This window comes from Octodon degus, unplaced genomic scaffold (genome assembly GCF_000260255.1).
Source record: "Octodon degus isolate 3935 unplaced genomic scaffold, OctDeg1.0 scaffold00256, whole genome shotgun sequence".
NCBI lineage: Eukaryota > Metazoa > Chordata > Mammalia > Rodentia > Octodontidae > Octodon > Octodon degus.
In genome coordinates this window covers 2,320,182-2,335,238 of record NW_004524832.1, presented here as the reverse complement: position 1 = coordinate 2,335,238, position 15,057 = coordinate 2,320,182, and the positions used below count along the sequence as shown (strand labels likewise).

Genomic DNA, 15,057 nt, shown 5'->3' with positions numbered 1-15,057 from the left:
TCTTCTTTCTAAGCCACTTGTTTCCTTAGATTTTATGGTTTTATTTATACTTCTGCCTAATACTGTTGCTAATTCTCACTTATCAAGCTGTGGTAAGCATGGACAGAATAGAGGCAGCACTGGCCCCAGACTACCTCCTATGTTTGTTTTTCATTATCAGAGCCTTGTCACCTGAGTTTATTCTCTAATCTTTTATGCCACTGACCCTGCCTCTAACTGTCGTGCTCTTTACTAACTGTGCCAGTGGCTTCAAGGACAGTAGATGTTTATATTCTTATTTTCTTGGATACTCCTTCTCAAACTTCTGATCACAGGAACCCTCCATATTAATCTAAGTAATTGAAGACTCTAGAGAGCTTTAAGACATAGAGTTTCTATCTGTTTACATTTACTGCATTAGAAATTAAGCCTGATAATTTTGGAGTTGTTTTCATTACTAGTACTGATCTATTAAAATTATAATAAAATATGCAACTGTATATTAAAAATATGGTTTATGACAAATTATCTAAAGCAAAAGAATATAATGAGAAGAATGGCTTTGTTTTATAGTTTGCAAGTCTCTTTGTTGTTTTGCTTAATACATGACCGGAGTCTTACTGATGTTTCTGTAAATCTGATGAAGTACCATATTCTGTAGTGTTTACAAAGTCTACACTGTCTACTCATGGGTGAATGATTATGAGAAATTCAGATATCTTAATATGATCATAGTATGTATACAGCTTTTACCTGGTCTTGGGACTTCCCCAAGGCTCTCCAGATTATGCTTTGACAACTGTTGTTCTAGAAGGTTGTTGTCAGATTGGAAAGCATAGGGGAGAAAAGAGGAAGGACTCATCTTTTTTTCATGATAACAGTTATCTGTGTTTCTGTTACTCCATGTGGAGATTTTGAGTACTTTTTTTTTTTTTTTTCTTTTTTTTTGTCTTGTGGTTTTGAGGATTTAGGGCCTTTTATGTGCTAAACAAGTGCTGTTCTACTGAGCTGTCCCCCAGCTCGAGATTCTTAAATGATGTTAGGTTCTTTGTGTAACTTCGGACCTTTCCAGTTGTGTTGGTTTTATATTTTCTTGTGTGTGTGGTTGTGTGTATATGTGCTCACCTAGGCATCTTACCAGCTTTTATAACTATTCCTACAAGAAATAGGTTTAAAATTTAAAAAGTTTCTAAACTTATCTGAGCTAGCCGAAGTTACTTTAGATTTTACTGTTAGGTTTTTTTATTTCCTTTGCCCTTATGGTCCTTCCTTAGTCTCCTTATATATGATGTACTTTTCTTTGCTGAGGCTGGCATGAATGGTCACTATTTGACATCTGTAGAATTAACTGAATCAGAATGATTAGGAATTAAAATAATGCACACACTTCATGTCTGTAAAAACCATTTTAATAGTTAGAGTTGTTTATTAGATACATTTGTGGGGTTTTTTTGGGGGGGGTTGGTTTTGTTTTGTTTTTGTTTTTGCTAGATCAGGCTGCATTGGGGGCGTGTCTGGTATAGCTTGTGGAGGTGGGGCTTGAACTCTGGTCCTCTGTGCCTGACTGAGTTTGCCCAAAAAGGTGCTTTAAACAACTGAGCTAACTCAGAAGCCCCTCATTAGGTAAATTTGAATAGAGATGTTTTATTATATGATAAAGTATGCTGAGGGCCTTTGAAGTGGGCTTTCATTTGTTATATAGAACGACTGTGTGTTACTAATAGTCTCAAGTCTGTCATTTTAGAATATCAGTTGTTAAACCATCAATAACTGCTCTTCATAATGATGGACAAAACACTGTCCTGTAGATGGGTCAGTATGTTAATTATTTGAAATCTTTTTAAGTTTTGTCTATCATAAAATGAATAAATTCTAAAGTTTGAGTCATTCTCTGAATTACTATCTGTGTTAAATTTTGTGGCAAAAATATTCTTCATTGCTTTTTGTGTTGTATTTGGCTGTCAGTTGTAAAGATAGGAATGAAATAAATGTACCTCCCAAAATTCACTTCATAGGATGAGTGAAATTCATTCCTTAGAATTGAGTCCTTTTGAGTCCATACCCATTTTTTATTTTTATTTTTATATATTTAGTACAGGGTCTACAGGGTCTCACTACACAGATTGGACTCAGGGTGATCTTCCTATTTTCACCCTCTCAAGTGGTGGGATTAAGGCATGTGCTATCATGCCCAGTCTCAGTCCCTGTCTCAGCACGCCCCAGGGGTGGGGCTGGCTTGCATACCTATCTTTAAACACATTAATTTATATTTGAACAGGGCTAATATTTTTTCCTCTGAATTAATTTATAATGTCTATGCGATGTGCTCCTTAGAGGTAGATTTGCTCTGGAAGCATACTTCCTACTACATGTCAGGCTTCTGTTAATTTTGCAGGCTGTCCACTAGATGATTGGCTCTTTTGACAGTCATTTTTCGTATTTAGGTCACAAAAGCTATATTAACAAGATTATAGTTAAAGCTTAAACAAAATCTTGTTTATATGAGGTGTGATTGAAAAATACAGTATATGTTTAAATAAAAAAATTACAGTAAAAGACATACTGCCATTAACCCCCTGCAGATGCTCTCCTTTTTCACACACACTTAGTCTATTGTTCATGCCACTTACTGAAGCACTTTTGGAAGTTCTTTTTTGTGAGAATCTTTGATCATGTTGTCCTTGTGGCTGTCTTCATAAGCCTGAATCAATTGAAAACATGTCCCTTTCATGGTCATTTTGGCTTTGAGGAAGATTTAGAAATTGCATGGTGTTGAAGTTGGTGAATAAAGTGGACAAGGGCATTTGTGATGTTTTTATAAGCCTATTTTTCTGTTGGATGACATTCAGCATCAGCAGTCACTGAAGAAACTCACTTGGCTGAAACAGAATTTAGAATATGGCACATAAAGGAATGAATAGGCTGCAAATAAACTTTCAACAAAAACTGGACAATGTTAGTATATTATATAATTGTTATATGTAACATAACAATATAATAGTGGACTACATTCAGGAGCATGGCCTTATAGTCTAGATATTTATTTCTTGCTGATTAAGGGCATGTCCCTGTTCTTTGACAATTAACCAGTTGTCTTAGTAACTTTTCTCCTGTTGCTGAGACAAAATATCCAGCACACAAAGTTAAAAGAGGAAAAGTATATTTAGCCCAGTTTGTAGAGGTTTCGATCTGTAATCAGCTTGTTCCAACGAAGGATGGCCTTGCACAGAATGGTTCACGGCAGACAGCAGAAATGAGGAGGGTAGGAGAGCAGGAACAAATCACTTTCTGTCTCTTAAACTGTATGTAGGCTGTCTGCCCTAGGATGTTAACACCTAGCACTCATGCCCTTAATTCCAGTATTGGACCATCAGTCAATCATGAAGTCTAGATTTAGCTACCTTTGAAGAGCCCTCCTCCCTTGACTGCGTGAGACTTTGGGGGAACATCTATACACAAACCACAATAGCACTACTAATAGATGTTGATATTTCTTAGTGAAAAATTTAGAAGTCTGGGTGGGTCATGTGCCTGAATAGAATAGCGAGGCGCCTAACCTTCCAAAGAGATGAACAAGGGTTGTGGGTGGGCAGGGAAAAGACTTTCATTAAGAAGTTTTACAGTTGCTGTATTACAGAAAAGAGTGATAATCAAATGTCAAAATTATGAAATTATGTACCATATAACTTTGTTGGGATAGGTTTTGCCAAGAACACATTCATATTTGCTAGTTTTTTCTTATAAGCCTAGATAGATAGATAGATAGATAGATAGATCGGTAGATCTGAATTGTTCACCATAGAATGCTGTAATGTTTTTGCTACGTTAAGCTGTTGATCAGTTATAAATAATTGTTGGGTAAAGGTTAGGTAATGTCAAAATCTTTATTTTTATAATAGTTGATTGTAAACTATTCTTTTGGAAAATAAATAGCAACACCTATTGCCTCTTAACATGGATAACATAGTGCTTAAATCTGAATAGTTATGTACCTTCCTTATCCAGAAGAATTCTTTGAGAAATAAGTGAAAGGATGATGGTAAAGTATGTTTCTTTCTGTTATTTTATTAGAAGTTTTAGCTTTATATATCCAAAGTATTTTAAAAATTTGTTGCATCTAAAACTTGTCTGTTGAATTAAATGAACACCACTGAACAGTTTTTAAAAGGTCAGTAGACTGTTTTGTTTTTTACTAAGTATTGATTCAAAGTATTATGAAGCGTTGGCAGCACTTTTGCGCATTTGATTTTTTAAAAGTATGAATAACACATTTCCCAAGACATTTCCTGTCTTTTTCTTTATTTCTCTTTGGAAAATAAGATATCTCAGTGAGCTCTTTGCTTAGGAGACTGATTGATTCTATACAATTCATTTATATTTTCTCTATAAACTTAATTGTATGTCATGATTTTTTTTACCCTAACCCTAACTCTGAATCAGATTTCGTTCATTTTATTTTTCTTGTATAAAACCCCTTATGTTGTAGCTACTGCTGGAGCTTGAGTCTATAGCTTTTGTCTATTTGGTATTTTATTAAGATATTTTTTGAGGGACTTAGTACATGAGTGCTACCATCTTTGATGGTAAGGAATATGGGAAAATTACTGCTTTAATCAAGGCAGAGTAATTTTAATATAAAGATAAAACTTCAAAGAAACAATTAAGTATACTTTTCTTAATTGATAAAGAAAATTTTCAGTTTGACTCTTAGTGTCATTAGAATGAATGAAACCTAGAAACTGTTTTCAAAATTCCCTGGAGAGGGAAATGTCAGTGAGAAATCTAATACAAGAATTTAATGTAGCAGTTAATTGATAGTATTCTCACCTTGACTAACTGTATATGCTGATACCTGTGAACTAAGCAACTGCACTGAAGATAGCAATGTGTAACACTAGGATCATGCCTAGAATGCCTGTCATTCTGGTCTTCATACTGCTTGTTATGTCATAGCAATCACTGCCATATTGTCTCTCAAGTAAATGTTTTTTAAAAAAGGGCAATAAATGAAAACAAGAGACAAGAAAACAAAATGTCACAGGACTGTCCAGCTACAGTGCTGTATATGGCTAGATTACTAAATTTCTGTGTAAAAAAATATGTAATTATTTATTCCTATTTGTTTCAAATATTTTTTTAAATTTTTTCATATTCTGTAGGGACTCAATGTTTAACATATCAATACTTGATGAAAATATCTGTTCCATGTTATGTCTAAGATGTTTGATATTCAGACCCATAGTGAGATTAAGCTCAACTGCCTGTGTTATAAGGTAATAATATCATTAAGCTTCTCTTTTGGAGGGTTAACAACTTAAGTTTGCAGACCAAAAATTAGAGAAAAAGAAGGGCTACAAGGACATCCAACATTTTGGCCCTCGCCTCTCAAGGTCAGTGAGGATTCAGGACATAGGCGAACCTGTACTGTAACATCATGTAACTCAGTTATGTCCCAAATTTTCTGATCAAGGAGATTATGGGACCACAGAGGAAAGTGATCGATGATGTAGAATGTGCCTAAGGAATGTCACCTGGAGAGAAAACATTCTCTCAGGCTTTCACAGAGAGCATACTGGTCAAGCAATGGCCATGACTCATCCACATGGCTGATACTGACAAAGAATCTGTAAACTGCAGTACAGGGTTTTAGGCTAAATCCTGAGGAGATTTGACCGACCTTGTCTGATACAGAAGTTACATTTCTTGTTATGTAGGTCTTGCTTTATCTTGGTCTTAACTATCCAGCAGAAAAGTATAAAAATGAAGTATAAAAAGTAAAGCCATATTAATATGCTGAGCTGTAAAATGCTAAAGTCAACAACTTCTGACATTGCCAGTCCTATGGAAGATCCACTACTATTACAGACTGCTGAACTATATTGGAATATATTGCTGAATTCACACACCTACTATATTTCAATGACAATGGAATACTCTTCTCAGACAAAACTTCAACCATTTTGTACCTGTATATTCAGAATAGTTAGGATAGGTATACAGCTACTTTCTCTTAATGAATAGAAAGATTTGTTCTAATAGTATCTGTCGACAAGATATCGTGTCTACATCTTGTACTATGAATAACCACTATAAGAAGACAGCAATATGCAATGTATTAATTATTGAAACTGTTCTAGTAATTGGTTTTAAAACTGTCTCATTGCTATTTGTTTCTCAGTATAATTATTTTTAAAAAAGAATTTAATGATCTTGAGTCCTGCAGTTCACTTTTATGGTTGATCAGTTTGTCATACAGTATTAAAAACAAATGAATAAGTTTCTGTTTTTAAAAACTAATGACAGGAGCCGGGGAGATGGCTCAGGGCCGGGGAGATGACTCAGTGGAATAAGCACTTCCCTGGCAAGCACAAGGGCCTGAGTTCAATCCCTGGTTCCGCCAAAAACAACAACAACAACAACAACAAAAAAAAAAAAAAAAACTAATGATATTTTTACTTTGAAATAGTCATTGCATGCATTAATATCATTGATAAGTAATTTTATTTTATAGCTAAGAGTCAGTAGGTAGAAACTTGGGTTTCATTATACTTTTTGTTAGTTGGGTAATCTTGGGCTCTCAATTGTCCCAATTGCTAGGGTTTTGAGGATTAATAGTTATTATGTGAATAAAGTGCCGATGATGTGTTGCTTTATTAGCATTATAAACATTATATTATAATCAGAAGTAGAAAGTTTATTTAAAATATGCGATTTGACAGCACGATCCACCCATAATATTATTCAGAGTTTGGTTTTAATACAAGCCTTCTCTTCCTGCAGATACCAAAACCTAAAGATGCATATATAAAGTGGAATAGTATTTGATTATAAGCTATAGACATCTTTTCCTATATTTTACTTAAATCATATGTACATTTTAGGATGCCTAATACAATGTAAATGCTGCGTCAATATTTGTTACACTATATTGTTCATGGAATCATTATAAAGCAAAAAGTCTGTACATGTTCAGTGCACATACATATTTTTCCATGTATTTTCTTCAGTCTGTGGTTTATTTTATGGAAGGATCTACAGGGTGTTCAGGATCTCACTACTAGGTCAGACTCATAATGATCCACCTGTTTACAGCCTCCTAAGAGCTGGGAATACAGGCGTGCACTACCACACCCCATCTATGGTTTAATCCACAGATATGGAACAGAGAGCTGTGAATCCTTTACATGATCAACAAAAATTTTATCTTCAAGGAGAAATAAACTAATTCTTTTGGTACTGGGAATCAAACTCAGGACCTTGTGATTGCCAAGCAGGAGCTGTACCACTGAGCTACATCACTGGCTCAGAAACTAGTACTTTTTAATGTTCAGCAAGTCTGCAGGTAGATAAAGCTGTTCTCAGAGTGATTAAAATACTGATTTTAAATTGTGACATTACTAAATGATGTTACAGGGATATGATCTTGTGTCTTTCCCACTGTTTATTTACTTCCTCGCCCAATTTCTAAAGAAGCACATGCAGAGATTGCTAACTTAATTTTACTTGAAGGAAGTCTGTGTGTATGTGTGTGGGTACATATTTGTGTGTGTATCTTTAGGAAATACACGTCTGTGTTTTAGAGGGACATTTGTCAGATGAGACATGTGCCAAGTTCATTTGTTGTCCCATCTGTGTGGGACACACTTCTGGCAGTATGGGTCACACTTTTGCATGTAGGCTTTGTGTATATTGATCTCTGTGAGCATGACACTCTGAGCATGCTAGAATTTGTGTGCATGTCTATGTATGACTGTGAGATTGTGCATGCATGTGCTTGTCTTTTTGAATGCTTCTGAATCTGTACATAAGTGCATCTGTGTCATATGCCCATTTCTGTGTGTGTATGTATGCCTTTTTGTGTGTGTGCTTTTCCAGTTTTTGTCTCTATGGTGTGCTTTTTGGCAACCTGTGTCTGTGTGTCTACGTTGGAGAGCCTGTGGTTGGAGAGAATATTGCCAGATAGAAGAGTTCTGCAGACAGCAAGAAAACTGGAAAATACAGATGGAGAAGATTGTGGGCAGAGCCTTTGAAAGCTGCATGTACTGTGTGAGCCTGGAGGTGAATCAAGTGGGACATCTGATTTACTGTTTAATCATGTCTTTGGCTGAAATATTACTGTTGGTAGACAAAATAGAGTAGAACAAATTAAAATGAGATATCAAGTAGGTAAATGTTTCTTTTTTAAAATGTGAGACAATGTTTCTTTTTTAAAATATGAGAGATGCATTTTAAGTACTTAGAAGCTAATCATTCATTTACTACTTTTCCAGTGTGATTTTTAGGTGGAAAAGAGTGATTTTAGACCACTCAAAATATGTCATTTCAGCCTGCATTCTGTTCAATCAGTTCAATCTGTTAAAATTCACAAGGCTATTTATTTAATAATTTAACCAGTATTCGTCAAGCATTTCCTATGTACCAGGCACTTTCAGGGATATATTTGTGCAAAAATATAATAAGACAAAAATCTTCTCTAGTGGAACTTACATTCTAACAGGAGGAGTGGCAGTAAATAATGACTTAATTTTTTAAAATCCTGGAAAATATGGTAAGGAATGTTGAAAGGATCTTGTATTGTTTTAGTATTAGATGCCTAGTGGTTTTCACTGCTTTCAAAATACATTGAGAAGTTTATAATTTATCTTTGTATCTTATTGTCCTTGGTAAATTAATGTAGCTATATTCTAATATCTATTATATTTAAAACAGCAAAGCTGGTACTTGGCCAGCAAGTTAGAGATGACATTGTGGCTAATCTTATTTCCGTTTTATGCAGCCACCATTTGTTTATCCATCGTAGCTAATCCAATTAGGGGCAAATCTGACTCTTAATTTTCCCATTGTTGCTGACCCATCAGCCTTTACAGCAAATTCCTAATGATTGTGACATTGTATGCAGGGATCATTAGTAAACTGTTCTGTAAGTAAATTAAAAAAAAAAAAAAAAAAAAGACTGACAGGAGTTCTGAGGTAAATTTCAATTGTTTATGAGCTTGAAGAATTACATAATAATAGTTACTTGTATAGATCTGTTTTGCAATAGAAAAATATTCTCTTTTCTTTTATTCCTCCAAATGTTGGGTTTTCAAACAGTCTATTTCTAGATATTTCTTTTACTTAGGAATATGACTCATAGGAAGATGCTCTGTTATTCTTTCATACAAATATGCTTTTCAGTGTTCTGATCCTCATTCTACACTCAAGTAAACCAACAGTGAATAAAATAAGTCCTGTCCCTTAAAGAGCTTGGTTCATTCCAGTAGGGAGGACTTACAATAAAGTAAGTACATATAACATTAGTGAGTACAAGAGTAAAGCAAGATTGAAGAAAATAAAAACAAAAGACAGTGAAATAGGTATTGCTGGTTTTAAGGGAGAGTATTCTTTTACAAGGGGAAGTCAGGAAAAGCTTCATTGGTAGAAAACGGAGAGAAATATATGAGTAAGAGAATGAACTATGATGGTTATCTGGGGGAGATCTTTTGATGGCTTTTCTATTCCTGTTTCATTACCAATGCCCGCAAGCCAATTTGCTTGGAATTGGGTGGAAGACAGAAGATTAGGAGTTGGGAGTGTATATTCCTTAGAACTTTTTAGATCATCTGAAAGACCTAGGTGTAACTCTGTGTAAGATGGGAAGTACCTGGAAAATTTGAGAACATAAAGGTTTTTAAAAGGTCTGGCCAATAGGTTAAGCACATTTAGGAGAGGGAGCAGAGCTGGAATAGGGAGACTGATGTGACAAAAAATAGGTAGAAGATGATGATGACTTGAATGGACCATAGTAGTAAAAAGCAGTTGGATTCTCAGTATAGGTTGAATAAAAAAGCTGCTGGGATTGGTTGATAATCTCTAGAAAAAAAATAGATGTGGTATTCATGTTATTGCAAATACTATGGCCTAGGTTTAGGTGTGAAAAGCCGCTATTTTTTGGTTAGAAACATTCAACATAAAATTGGTCAAGTTGAACACACTGCTGGTTGTTTCACCCTGGCAGTTGTGGATGATTGAGGAAGGATATAAACTGAATGAGTGGTAGAGTTTGCTTTGCTTGTTTTTTTAAAAAAATCATATTTATTACTTTCATGTATTGGATAACATCATAAATTTTTAAAACTCCCTGGACCAAGATTAAAAAAGTGTTTCATAAAGAAGTGTCTGATTTTACATTGAACAACATACTGACACTTTATTGTTGACTTGTGATACACTGTTTTATTTCCTCAGTAGAGACAAGTGTCTCATCTTTCACTGTATAGATGGGTTTATTAAGTGCTACAGGTTGAACATCCCTAATAAGAAAGTATAAAATCTGCAATGCTCCAAAATTAGAAACATTGAACCCTGACATGACTGTGCTAGTGGAAAATTTCATGCTTGAAATATTGTGATAGGTATCACATGAAAATGCAGATGCATAATAATATTGTATAAATTTTTTCTGTAAGGTATATGTGCTGTTTAAGTAAATTTTGTGTTAGGATTTGGGTGCCATCCCAAGAAATATCTCATGTTTATACATATATTCCTAAATCTGAAAAAAAGCCAAAATCTAAAACATTCTTGGTCCTAAGCATTTTGGTAATGGGTATTTAACCTGTGTTATTTATACTTAAGGTAATTGTATTTTTTCTTTGAGAAGATTATTGTTTGAAGTCTACAGTTCATAAAATATTTAAATTTTTTGTTTTTTGAAAAATGTTTATGAACAATTCTAGTTTCTATGATGCAAAAATGTAAATACTAACATAATATTTACATTTTGAACATTTTTGAGATATATTTTTATGCAAAATAATGGGTATGTGAGGGTGTTTTACTATTACCATATAAATGACATTTCATGTCAGCATGAAATTGTTAAATTTGTCATATGACCAGGATCCTGAAAATTAGGTGTTTTTAAAATACTGATTATAACAACCATATTTTAAAATTTGTCATTGTATTTTAATATGCATCTTTATATAATAAAATTCTATTTTAAAGTAAATCATTTGAATTGTTTTAACTGTTTTGACAAAAATTTTTACTAACATTTTTTAAAATGGACTCATATCTTTTTTATGTAATTGATATCTTTAGATCCAAAGGCAGAAACCAGATTATATATCACCGTTAACGACTTTGAATTTCATGTTTACAATCGTTCGGATCTTTATGGTCACCTTCAAGAGTTGTTTGGCTTGGAGCCAACAATAATTCCACCCAAGAAAGATGATGATAAAACCCGTGAAAATGGAAGAACAAGGACCAAAATTGAAAGGTTCAATGTTTTGCTTGAATAACCTGTATAACTTGTTTTTATTAGAACATCATTATTACTCACTTAAACACTTAAATTTTTCTTTGTAAGTTAAAACTTCTAGTTTTACAAATAACTATGTAGCCTGAAAAAATTAAAATAACAGTTATTTAATGTAAGAAAACTCTTGTACTCATTAGATCTGTTTCTTTCTATATCAATAACTACTTCTGATTTTTATGTTGAGTACATGTACATAAATATATATACATAAAGTATATATTCAGATTTTAGTATGTATTCTATAATTTACTTTTTATCTTATTTTTGAAATATGTTGTAGTTGGGCATGGTGGTGTATGTCTATAATCCCAGCTCCTTGGGAGGATAAGATAGGAGGATCATGTACCTGAGGCCACCCTGGGTAACACAAGGAGATCCTATCTTATTTATTTCAGTGATATCCTGTCTTAAAAACAATTCTGTAATAGGGCTAGCACACGTGGATTTACAGATCAAATAGAGCCCACTGACTGATTTGTAAGTAAAATTTTATTGGAACATAGCCTCACCTATTTTTTTGTTTTGTTTTAGTACATCTTTACAATATATTTTAATACGTTCATCAAAGGGTATTGATACATACAAATATCACATCTTAATAGTATTGTTTATATGTTCTTTATGGCCATTTTGTTGTTTAGTGACAGGAGTTGTGACAGAAGCCATGTAGTCCACAGAGCTTAAATTATTCACTGAGTCTTTACAGAAAATATTTACTGACCTCATACATAGAATAAAGGGAGAAAAAAAGCTGAGGATACTTGATAGAGATACAGGCCTAGGGTGGAAAGTATTATGACACAAAGAGGTGAGAAAAAATTAAAGAAAGTGAGAAGTGCACTTAACCCTTAGTATATGAGGGCTTTGCCTCCACAGATGCAGTCAGCTGCAAATAAAAATGTTCACAGAAACATATTGCATCTTATTGACCGTGACACTTTTTTCCTTGTGATTCCCTAAACAAAAAGAAGCAATGCTTGCCATTTGCTACAACATGAATGAAATGAAATAAGCCAGCCACTGAAACACAAGCACCACTTGATCTCACTTACATGTAGGATCTGAAAAAGTTGGATTCATAGAAGTAGAGAGTGCACTGACAGGAGAGCCCAGAAATGGGGAGGAGTTGTGGTTATGTTCACAGGATAGTCTTTCAGTTAGGGGAAATGGGTTCAAGAGATCCATTATACAATTGGTAACTATCATTAATAGCAATTGCAATTTACTGAATATAGATTTTAAGTGTTCTCACCATATAAAAAAGGTATGTGAGACATTCATTGTATATGTTAGCTTGATTTAGTTATTCCACAAGGGAAAGAAGAGTAGGGAATGGAGAGAGGAGGAAAGGAAAAAAGAAAGAAAGAGTCCAGTTTTCTAACTGAAATGGTGAGCACCCTGCCAGGGAACCTTGGCAGAAGAGAGCAGGGAGTGAGGTATAGCTAACTGACAATAGCTTCTGAAGTGTGACTTACGAGTCATCTGGTTATTAAAGAAATATACCTGAAGTTTTCATCAGAAATCTTTGGTGAGTTACTGTGAATTGTTGTTTCTTAAAGCTTATGTATTTTTTGTGTGACCAATTTTATTCTTGGTCTATCATTTTAATTTTACTGCTAGGAAATTATTTTAGCTCAGACTTGTGGGAGAAATAATAAGAGGGATTTGCTGAACTGATTTTAGAAGTGCTTAAAGAAGAAATCAAACTGACTTATACCTTGATCATTTGTTGATTTAATGATAGCTTTTGTTGTCTTGTAAAATGCTTGATTATGTCTTGGGCATCATAGTACATGTAATGACAGTATATGGTATTTATAGTTTTGTGTTTTAGGCTTATTAGTCTAAAAACCATACTCTTGTACTCCAGGTTAAAATGTAAAAGCTGATATTGTAAATAAAGTGCAAACTTATGTTAGTGCTTTCTTGTCATCATTTTGCTTACTGTAATAGTCATTAGGTACATTTGAAATTGTACAGCTGATATCAGTAATGTATGTTGTGAGGAAGTTAACTATATCTCAGGAATAAGATCTTAATCATGCCCATTTTATTTTTTGTCAGAGTCAAAGTAAAAGCAGAATCTCAAGACCCCACATCATCATGGAGGTCACTTATTCCAGTCATTAAAGTCAATGTGAGCACAGTAAGTAAATTTTGTTATAATTAATGTTTAATAGGTTAAAACACAAAGCTTTTAATTTTATATCCATAATTTTCATTACAAGAAAATAATTTTATGTAACTTTTAAATTATTTTTGTAAAGTATGAAAAATTATTTTATTACCATTATTCTGTTAGGACAAATTTTCTCAGCCATAAATGTGATTTATACACAAATGTTTAAATTGCTTTACACTTAACTTTAAATTTCTTTAAATACTTGTATAAATTGATCAGTAGCAATTTATTTTTTATTTTATTTTATTTTATTTTATTTTTTGGCAGAACCAGGGACTGAACTCAGGCCCTTGCGCTTGCCAGGGAAGTGCTTATTCCACTGAGCCATCTCCCTGGCCCCTAATCAGTAGCAATTTAAATAGCATATAGTATGGAAGTGAAATTATGTTGTTTTTGAAAATATTTGCTACTAGATTTGCTGAGGACAAAACTATGACCCAGAAGAACATGGTTTAATATCTATTTTATCAATTTTTTTTCAGGGACGTTTGGCTTTTGGAAATCATTACCAGCCTCAAACTTTGTGCATCAACTTTGATGATGCTTTCTTAACTTACACTACAAAACCACCATCAAGTCATCTGGACCAATTCATGCATATTGTGAAAGGAAAACTGGAAAATGTTCGAGTCATGCTTGTTCCTAGTCCAAGATATGTTGGTCTTCAAAATGATGAGTAAGAAAACCTTATAAAAATATAACTTCTTTTGGCTAATACAGATACCAACTTAGAATTCTTGGAATCCTTCTAATTTGTTGCAAGTTGTGCAATAATTACGTTTATTTCTGAATCTGTTAAATCAGTTAATAGTCTAGTCCTGATTAAAAGGGTAAATGAATATAATAGTTTACCTGGTGATAATCTGTATTTTAAAATGTTTGTGTAATTTTATCTATAATTTTTGTACTTATTTTTTCCTTGTCACCATATTTTAGAAACTTAATTTGGGAAATTGATCCCTGAGATTTATATATTAGAAAATACACATTACAGACAGATTTTTTTTAGAAGGCATAACTGGTAAATCGATGAGATTCATTGCCACTGGAATACCATTTTGTGTTATTGAATTGAAAATTGAAAACTGAATTCAAATTACTTTTGGGAAATTGTTGACATTAGGAGACCTACTTGATATTTAAGCTGCAAACTAGTTTTTGGCTAGCTTTCTAGATTTTCTTTGTTGTCCTTCAGTATAATTGTTGCAGGTATTTAGGAGTGATGTCATATACATGATAAATACTAGATTGACCTCCATGTGCTGAGATGTTTACACAGGAGTGTACTAGAGCTGCGGAAAAGCCACAAATTTAGAATTCCTAGCTCATTCCATGTTGCACCATCACGGGATAATGGATTCCCATAATCCTTTTTTTTTTTTCTTTTCATTTTTCTTTTTGTGAAGGACACTTACTAAATTTGCATAATAAATATGGAGTTTCAGTTATGCCTCAGTGTTTATGTTTGTACATAAGCAATATAAAATCTTGTGAGAGGGGCTGGAGAGATGGCTCAGTGGTCTAAAGCACCTACTTAGAACAAGCTTGGCAAGGCATCAGGGACCGCGGTTCAATCCCCCAGCACCAC

The 15,057-nt window shown here is 33.6% G+C and overlaps 1 protein-coding gene across 1 annotated transcript in view; it reads left to right on the top strand.

Moving 5' to 3' along the window:
• Kiaa1109 (KIAA1109 ortholog) overlaps positions 1-15,057 on the top strand; it is a 231,795-nt gene that overhangs the window by 25,982 nt on the left and 190,756 nt on the right. Inside the window, exons 8-10 of the mRNA XM_004646167.2 lie at positions 11,065-11,245; positions 13,352-13,433; positions 13,952-14,145. Coding sequence (XP_004646224.1) covers positions 11,065-11,245; positions 13,352-13,433; positions 13,952-14,145 — 457 coding nt within the window. The remainder of the gene's footprint in view (positions 1-11,064; positions 11,246-13,351; positions 13,434-13,951; positions 14,146-15,057) is intronic.